This window comes from Giraffa tippelskirchi, chromosome 2 (assembly GCF_054371585.1).
Source record: "Giraffa tippelskirchi isolate mGirTip1 chromosome 2, T2T-mGirTip1v1.2.pri, whole genome shotgun sequence".
Classification (NCBI taxonomy): Eukaryota; Metazoa; Chordata; class Mammalia; order Artiodactyla; family Giraffidae; genus Giraffa; species Giraffa tippelskirchi.
The window spans coordinates 30385100-30395074 of NC_137276.1; the positions used below are offsets into that span (position 1 = coordinate 30385100).

The 9975-nt window shown below is 45.1% G+C and overlaps 1 protein-coding gene across 5 annotated transcripts in view; it reads right to left on the reverse strand.

Annotated features, from left to right (window-relative positions):
- CNNM1 (cyclin and CBS domain divalent metal cation transport mediator 1) overlaps positions 1 to 5243 on the reverse strand; it is a 60313-nt gene extending 55070 nt beyond the window's left edge. For all 5 annotated transcript variants that reach the window (XM_081549194.1, XM_081549206.1, XM_081549188.1 and 2 more), the window contains exon 1: positions 3648 to 5243. In XM_081549194.1, the coding sequence (XP_081405320.1) occupies positions 3648 to 5211 (1564 nt within the window). In that variant the 5' untranslated portion in view covers positions 5212 to 5243. The remainder of the gene's footprint in view (positions 1 to 3647) is intronic.
- Positions 5244 to 9975: the final 4732 nt, after the last annotated feature.

Sequence of the window (9975 nt, forward strand, 5' to 3'; positions counted from 1 at the left end):
GTTTCCTCTCCTAACCTATGATGGAAACATAACTCTTATAAAAAATGACCACTGTATTATATGGCTTGGAGCCAGAGAACACCTACCTTAATAATTATACCTTATATTTATTCTATTCTAAGTTAATCTACCAATCATTGTTAATAAGATCCTCATAAGGCAATGCTTCTCAAAATTTAATGTACACATGAGTCTCTTGGGGACTTGCTAAAATGCAGATTTTTATTCAGTGTATTTGGAGTGAGGCATGAAAATCTGCATTTCTGAAAAGGTCCCAGGTGAGGCCCATGCTGCTGGTTCATGGACCACACTTTGAGGAAGGAGGGAGGTTCTAAGGGGGCGTGGAAATATCTTCCTTGGTGTAACTACATGCCTCTTTTTGGAGATCTACCTAATTGCAAACTAACCACTTGCTGATAGAACACTACCAGGCCTTTTTAAGACCAGATTTAGAAATTCTGCAACAAGACTCATATCTGATCAATACTGACTTTTTCGAGCAGCCTACTATGTGCGAGGCACAGTGCAAGGTGCCAGAGATACAGAGGTTAGAAAGGCACAATTTCTGCTTCAGGAGACTGCCTTTATTCTAACACTGTTCTCCCTTGGAGACTGTTATCTTTCTTAGGGCAATCTTATTGTCTCCCCTGCTGCCTAGCTCTATGCAGATGCCCAGTAAATAATTAATGAATAAATGAGTTCCCAGGAATTTCATTAGAAATGTTGTCTGGAAGAGAAAGGCAAATGCTGTATGATATCACCTATATGTGGAATCTAAAAAATAAAACAAAGTAGTGAATATAACAAAAAGACACAAGACTTAGAGATATGGAGAATAAACTGAGGGTTACCAGAGGGGAGAAAAAAGAGAGGGGGGCCCCATAGGGGTAGGGGACTAACAGGTACAAACTATTATGTATAAAATAAATAAGCTACAAGGATATATAGTGCAAAACAAGGACTATAGCCAATATTTTACAATTACTATAAATGGAATGTAACCTTTAAGAATTGTGAATCACTATGTTATATGCCTGAAACTTATATAATATTGTATATCAACTATATCTCAATAAAAAAAATCTTGTCTAGCAGTGCATGACAATGAACACTATCTTGGCTACCACATGTAGAAAGTGAAAGTTGCTCAGTCATGTCTGATTCTTTGAGAGCCCATGCATCTGCCAGGCTCCTCTGTCCATGGAATTCTCCAGGCAAGAATACTAGAGTGGGTTGCCATTCCTTTCTTCAGGGGATCTTCCCGACCCTGGGATTGAACCCCTGTCTCCTGCATTGGCAGGTGGATTCTTTACCATCTGAGTCACCAGGGAAGCCCAATCACATGCAAGAGGTGGTTAAATTAAAAAGGGGCTGATAGGGTGAGCCTTAGGGCTTCCCAGGTAGCTCAGTGGTAAAGAAGCTACTTGCCAATGTAAGAGACAAGAGTTCAATTCCTGGGCTGGGAAGATCCCCTGGAGCAAGAAATAGCAACCCACTCCAGTATTCTTATCTGGAAAATCCTATGCTTGGTGGACTACAGTCGATGGGGTTGCAAAAGAATTGGACATGACTTAGCGACCAAACAACAACAACAAGGGTGAGCCTTAAGCCAATCTGACTGGTGTCCTTATAAGAAGAGATTCACACACACAGAGAGACTCCAGGGATGAGCACACACACACACACCAAGTGGCCACCATGTAAGGACACAGCAAGAAGGCTGCCATCTGCAAGCCAAGAACAGTGGCTTCAGAAGAAATCAAGCCTGAAGACACCTTGATCTTGGACTTGCAGCCTCCAAACTATGAGATAATAAATTTCTGTTGTTTAAGCCACTCAGTCTATGGTATTTTGTTATGGAAACCCTAGTAAGCTAATACAAATTTTCAAAACTTTTATGCCCAGAACCAAGACTCCATTCTGGAGGGTACGTAAAATGTCAGAAAAATGCTAAGACTGGATGGCTGAACCTCCAAGTGCAGTGGGATTGAGTCATGGAAGGACTTGGGGGAGACAGAAGAGGGTGAGATAGTAGCCCAGATTGGGTTAAAACAGCTGCAATATATTTATATTTCCTTTCCCTTCTCATGATACCAACACAAAATGTAGGATTGTTTTCTCTCCAAATCTGAGATCGAAAGTAGCTTTTTTGACTTTTTCCTCCTTCTCAGGTTACGTTTTGATATTCAATACAATTTTACTTGTTTAAAAATATTGTGGCAGGAGGAAGACCACAGATTTCTCTCTTTTCAAATTCTTCATATACATAGAGTACCTGTGCTGATAAAGTAGGTGATGAGACTGAATTTTTGACAAACAGAAAAATACATCAGAAACACGCAGTCAAGTGAGATTTCTGCTAGCCACAGGGAGCTACATTTGCAACCAGATTCTAAAGTCAAGGGATTATTTTTTTTGCTTTGTTTTGTTTTCAATAAACATGCCAACTCATATGTATAGATGAATGCCTCTCTCAAAATTCTGGGAGGTTCTACACTTATTCTAACTGTGTCACTGTTTTCAAATAATTTCTTGAATTGCTTTAGGGGTCTGTGAGATGGTCTTCTGAAAGCTCTCAATGGTGACTCATGAAGGTAGATTTGACTTTCAAAAACAATCCAGGGTCCTTGTGGGTCAACTCTGGTTAACTAGGGCGACCAGTCAAACTGTAATGTCAAGAGGATCAGCCCCAGAGTTTCCAGGCTGATTTTTCTGGAGTGAATCATTCTCAGCCTCAGAAGACAGTTTCCAAAGGCAAACCCCAGATATGTAGTAAACATGTTATAGGTATGACAACAAGGGTAGGGGATGTGACCGCTCTGAAGGAAACCCCATTCATTTGGATATGCAAGTTTTTTAGTGGTTTCCTTTACCAGAATATTTCCTCAGGTCTAGATCTACTTTACTTCATGAGACCACAGTTTCCACAAGTACAAGGATGTCACTGCATTAGTTAACTTTTAATCTCCAACCTGGGTACTTGGTGTGTGTCCAAGGCACAGCTTATGGAAAGATCGATATGGGGGAAGAATAGCTAAGATGGCTGGGGCTTGCTCTATGCGATTCAAAGGGCAAAACCAGGACCCGGAAAGAAGCTCTGGAGACATAAATTTCTGCTCCTAGTAAGAAATCAATTGTCAGCAGCTGGAGCTGTCCAGCAATGGAGTTTGCTCTGGAATTGGAAATGGTGAACTTCCACCCAGAGCGAAGAGTTCAAGGCGAAGACTACTTGTTACAGGAACCTTTAGAAGTTTCTCCTGCAATGGGGAGCTATGCAGTGTCCACCAAGGACTGACCTGCACAATACCTGACAATTGGTGGGCCCTGAAAAAATACTGGAATGGAATAAATGAGGCATGCAGTGAATCTTGTGAACCACATAAAGGGGAAGAGGCAGGGACTCAGTCAGCCTCAAGGAAGGTAGGGAGAAGTGCAATGAAAAGACACAGGGAGCCATGCGGTGGGACTTTCCTCGAGTTTTTGGTACCATAGGAGAGAAGCTGCTCTGGGTACCTGAAGCCTCACGTGTTTACGAAAGGCTACGGTCCATGGGGGGTCGCACCGAGTCGGGCACGACTGAGCACGCAAGCACTCCAATACTTTTAAAGTGAGGAGGAGTGGAGGGAGGAAATAGACCATATACTCACCCTTCTTAAATTCCTCCAGCACCGTGTCCAGCCGGGTATCGTTGAAGACGCAGTGCAGGGGCCGGTTGTAGAAGCGAGTGACGGTGAGGAGCGGCGTGCAGTCGTCGGGGTCCACGAAGGCCAAATCCTTGACAAACAGAATGTCTACAATGTTGTGCCGCTGGTCGCCCTCGTACACGGGGATGCGCGTGTAGCCGCTGCGCAGGATCTCGGAGACAGTCGCAAAATCCAGCACCGCGTCGGAGCGCAGCATGAAGCAGTCCCCGAGGGGGGTCAGCACCTCCTCCACCACCTTGGTGCGCAGCTCCAGGGCGCCCTGGATGATGTTGAGCTCCTCTTTGACTAGGTCGCTGTAAGGGTCCGCGGCTCGCAGCGTCTCCAGCAGCTTCTCCCGCGTGTAGAAGGTGCTGATCTCCTGGCGCAGAGCCCAATCGAGCAGGCGGCCCAGTGGGTAGCACACGGGGAAGGCGGCCGCCATCAGAAGCCGGGTCAGGCACACGCTGTGCGAGGCGATGGCCAGCCCGTGCCGCGAACACACTGAGTAGGGGCAGATCTCAGCGCCCAGGAACACCGCGCCGGTGCACACGAGCGCCGGCAGCCACGGGAAGTGAATTCCCGCGTCGCCGTAGTCCTCCCCCGTACCCCCGACGCCAGGCGGCAGCGAGGCGTACAGCCAGCCCGCCAGGGCCGCGTTGGCTCCGGCTTGGCCCAGGAGCAGGGTGCAGAGCAGATGGGTCCCCCTGCCGCGCACGGCCTGCACTCGGCGCGCCTGCTCCTGCTCGGCGGCCGAGCCGCTGTTCCGCAGCACCCGTAACTCCACCGGGTCCAGCGAGAGCAGGCTCAGGCGCAGGCCGCTGAACAGGGCAGACAGGGCGAGCAGCAGGAGTGCTCCGAGCGCCCGCAGCCAAGCAGGGGGCAGCAGGTCCCCGCCGGGGCCGTACAACCGTGGGCGGACGCGCAGCAGGAAGCCGCCAGCGGCGCCGTGATGGTGCCAGGCGCGCCCGTCCCAGGCGCACAGGGAGAAGAGCTTCCCGCCACCGCCCGCGCCGCCTCGCTCAGCCTCACCCTTGCGGAGTTCCCGCACCCGCACCTGGACTAGGGCTGAACCCGCCACGCCTCCAGGGCGCAGGGGTCCCAGGACCTCCACGTCCGATGCCCAGTCGCTCTGCTCGCGGCAGCGCTGCGGCCCCGGGGGGCGCGTGGGCACAGCGCTGGACGCCGCGCCGCTCCCTCCCGGAGGCTCCTCGATAAACACGAGCCGTGGAGCCCAGTCGCCAGTGCTGTTCTCCCCAGGGGAAAAGGTGGGTGCAGGTACCGGCGCCGCGGGCGCCGCGGGCCCAGGCTGGAAATAGACGCGCAGGAGGAAGCTGGTGCCTTCAGCGGCGCGCAGGGTGCCCCCCTCTAGGGACACGCGGCCTCCGGCGGTGTCCTCGGGCCGCAGGCCCAGTAGCCAGGCGGCGGCGGCCGGGGGCCGAGGGGATAGGGAAAAGAAGAGCAGAAGCACAGCGCCCCGGCTGCAGCAGTCTCGGAGCCTGACACCCACCGCTGCAGCGGCTGCCGCCATCCTGCACCCGGCGCGGCTGCACGTGATACTGCAGAAAGCCGAACGAGAGCTGGAGGGAGGAGGAGCCGAAGCCGGGAACCCGGCCCCGGGCAGGTCACCACGTGTACGCCCCCCCCCGCGCGCGTGAGCCGGAGGCCGTGGGAGTTCAGACCCACCCCGGGCCGTGTGTCCCCACGGGAAGCTGAAGATGGTCGTGCATCATTGCACTGTGACCCCGACCCACTTGGGTACCCAGAGTCGCAGCCTAGGGAAAGCTGGTCTTGGAGCATGGCGTCCTACTAGAGCATTAGGGCGCCCCTGGGCGAACTCCTACCCGGCAGTAATTTTCTGCTGGTCCTTCCACTTCACCATTGGCCAGGGAAATTTCCCAGCATTTCGCCTCTCCTCCTGCCTCTTGCGTTCCCCCTTCTGGTCAAAAGATATTCTGGAGACAAGCGTTGAATCTGTGTATTTGGTCTCAACTTCAGCTGACCTTTCACGTTTAAAAAATTTACGGATTACTTATGTTAAATCCTTGTTAAGATCCCAGTGTCCTTTGATTGGAAATTGTGGAATGAAGTTATGATTCCACTGTGTGATGGAATACTATGCAGCAGAAAAAATAATGATGTGGCTCCACGTGTTTGTGATATGGAAATACCTCCAAAGTAATAGTTGAAAATATTAAGGTGCAGAACAGTATGTGTCATATGCTACTGTTTGTATTAAAACTATCTAAGTATAAATGTTTATATACACATATACATATATAAAATAATAGATTTAATATGCAGAGGATACACAAGAAATTTGTAACAGTGTTCAACTCAGGGGAGCAAGCCTGTAATACAATGCAAAAGCAGGAAATTGGCACTGAAGAGTTTTGTCTCATTTTACCCCATGTATAGATTTATATAATCATTGCTGAATCAAAATGCAGAACTATTCTATCACCATAAAGAGCTGGGAGGGAGACTTTTTACTGAATTCCTTGTATTGTTTGAACTTACCATGGGCCTATTACCTTATTTTTACTTTTATGCATTTTGAAAAAAATTACATAGTAAAAGTCATCTCCTGGTGTACTATTCTATGAGTTTTGATATATGTTCATATAATGACCACAATAAATACTAGTGCCATGGGGACTTCCTGGCGGTCCAGTGGCTAAGAATCTGCCTTGTAATGCAGGGGACGTGAGTTCTAAGATCCCACATGCTGCGGAGCAACTAAGCCAGCATACTTTAGCTACTGATCCCATGCACTCTGGGGCCCACTGGGTGCAACAAAATATCCCACATGATAACAAGTGGCAACTAAGACCGGAGACAGCCAAATAAATATTTAAGAAAAAAAATAGTGCCATCATCCTCCAACATGCACTCTTTTTCTTTGTGGTTAACACTGCTCCCCCTCCCAACCTCCATTTATCATCTAGCAGCTACTGATCTGATTTGTTGTCTCCTATAGTTTTATTTTCCAGAATGTCGTATTAATGAAATAATACAGAATATGGCCTTCTGGCTCTAGCTTCCTTTACTTACTTAGCAATATGCAGTTGAGAGTCACCCATGTTGCTGTGTTTATCAATAGTTCATTTCTTGATAGCTGAGTAGTATTCTATTACACTGGAGAAGGAAATGGCAAACCACTCCGGTATTCTTGCCTGGAGAATCCCATGAACAGAAGAGCCTGGTGGCCTACTGTTCATGGGGTCACAAAGAGTCAGAAACGACTGAGTGACTAAGCACATTCTATTACATAGATGTATCACAGTTGATCCATTTACTGGTTAAAAACCATTTGAGTTAGTTCCAGCTTTTGGCAGTTGTGAATAAAGCTGCTACAAATGTTTGTATGCAAATTTTTGTGTGAACATATGTTATCATTTCTCTTGGGTAAATTTACCACAGGTCTGTATTACCTTTTAAAATATAAAAGTAACAATACCTTGGCATACTATCTTTGGGACCTCTGACTAATTTTAAAAAAAATCACATGTGAAATATTATATTTCATCGAATTTCAAAGATATTGATTGGGAAAGACTTGCAAAAGATGAAGCTCAGTATGGTTCAAACTCAAAGTTACCTTCTTTTCATAACAAACTCTTATCATCCAGAGTGGAAATAGCCCCTTCCTTGTCTGTGACTACATAGGCCTTAGTGGGCTGCTGCTCACATTCTGGTCTCATAGGCTGCCTTTCACACTCTGCAGGGAGGGAGTGTGAAGCAAAGCTGCCATTGCCTTAAAATACATAGATCCTGGGTGCTACAAGCTGCCTCTTGCATGGGCTGCTTAGGAGACTGATGAAAAGTTTACTCTAGAGAAGGAACATTGAAGCATTTATTGGGAATGTAGGGGAAAGGGTGGAGGTGTCAGGCATGTGATTGTTTCTCTTAAGTTGGCAAAAAAACCCATTCTCACTGTTGTCCTCACACTTAGATCTCCTTCCTCTCTCAGCACAAAGGTACCTATTATCCTAAGGGTTCTCCCACCTCTTTTAGGTCACAGGACTTTATCATCATTATAATACCGCCTGACACCTTTAGCAAGGTTTAGAGCTATAGAGGGATTCCATATCTATTATTTCACACACACACACATACATGCACACAGCCTTGTGAAGTAGATGTAACTGTACCCATTTTACACATTGGGTGAAATAACTGGTAAAACTTCTTTGAATTCTAGGTTGATGCTCCTTCGCTCCATAGGGCTGATATGTGCCAAAATAGAAGCTATCAAAAATATTCAATTAAGAATTAAAAAACTTAAATTTATAATATAAAGTATTACATTCCCATTGAAAATAAAGTTTTAATACAGAAAAGCTTAAATAAAAATAAAGTATAACCCCACTAAGCAGAGATAAACAGTTGATATTTTGACACATTTCCTTTTTTGTTTTCCACATAGATAACTGAGAAGAACACATACATCTATAATTGAATACATATTATGCATACAATTTTAGTCTGCTTCTATCACTTAACATATCAAGAACATTTTCCCTAATGTAACAAAATTTCTTTGATGAGCATGTTTTTTAATATTAACAAGTGTTAGGCTTCGGAAAGTCAACTCACAATTCTGGACCCATTTCCTTATCTGTGAAATGAAAGACAGTTTTAAGGTCCTTATCCTTTCATGAATCAGTGAGTATGGACTTAATGTACACCAGGTGAAGATAATCTAAAGAGACTGAGTACTTTTCCTTTTCTGGACAAGAGGTTCTGGAAAAGTACTGGGTTTCCAAAGCTTTATTGTAGCTGAAACGATTCCTGGGGACAGATTCAGGCAGTGTGATTCTAGTAAGGACGAGCTGCCAAAAACAGTTCTCTAGAATCTGGATGTTGACTATCTTTCTAGCTTACAAAGTGGGCAACTCCTCAGTTCCCAGAAAGGTAGAGGAAATGATACTTGCTTTTAATCTCATGACTAAGATATTTCAGAATATATGTATTAAAATGCTTTTATTTACTTCATTACTTGTTCATTCATCCAATAAATACTTGTTAATATCAATAATCCTTGCCATCACTGAGTTTAGATTCCCCTGAGAATGACAGATGTGAACCAGAAATTGCTTACCTATCTAATTTAATTAATTAGCTATTCCTATGAAAGAGATGTTCAAAGTGCATGCAAGTATATAGCCTAGGACAAAGAGGAAAGCCTGGGCAGATTATACCCAAAATGAAATGAAATGAAAGTGGAAGAATTTAAACATTAGGAAGAACATGAAACATATATTTTGTATCTTCTTTTTTGTAATACTTTTAAAACTATGACAATGTATTAATAATATCCCTAAGAATATAATCTGTTGACATTTATCAAGTGCTTACCATATGCCAAGTACATTATCCCTTTTAATTCTCACAACAGATGAGACAACTTAGGCTCAGATTGGGTAACTTTGAAAAATTCCTGTTGCTGGTAGGTAGTGGTGCTCAGTTGGATACACAGTTTGAGTTCAGAGAGTACAGCTTAAAAAGTTAAGAAAACAATACCAGTTAACCCTTACTATGTATTAGGCATAAACTAACTCATTTAATTCTCAGAAGAACCATTGGAAGTAGGTGTTATTATTGTTTTCATTTTATATGAGGAAGCTAAACTACAGAGAGATTAAGTACCATGGTAGCCAACATTATACAATCAAGGGCAGATGCACTGCCACGGTACCACACAATTTTACACAATACTCTACTATAGCTACCTGTCATATTTTTGCCTATTTACATATACCGTCTTACATAGTCACACATTTATTTCTACAACTATAGTATTCTGTTTCTTTTCATTCATCATTATAGCATGTTTTCCCTCATTAGAACTAATTGTAAACATGTTTTTCCTTTTTCCTCCCCACCTCCAAGTTCATATGTGCTCAGTCATGTCTGACTCTTTGCGACCCCGTGAACTGTAGCCCGCCAGATTCCTCGGTCTGTGGGATTTCCCAGGCAAGAATACTGGAGTGGGTTGCCATTTCCTCCCCCATCCCACCTCTGTATCCTGTTGTTATTGTTGATTTTTTGTTGGTTTTACCACAGGCACAGAGGATTGAGTTAATCATCTTTGTCAGTTCATGGGCTTTGTAAAGTCCTCCTTCACTCAATCCTGAAGGTTCCTTGGTGACTCAGTGGTAAAGAATCTGCCTGCCAATGCAGGAGACATGAGTTCAATCCATGTGTCGGGAAGATGCCCTGGAGAAGGAAATGAAAATGCGTTCCATTACTCTTGCCTGGGAAATCCCATGGACCGAGGAGCCTAGGGGGC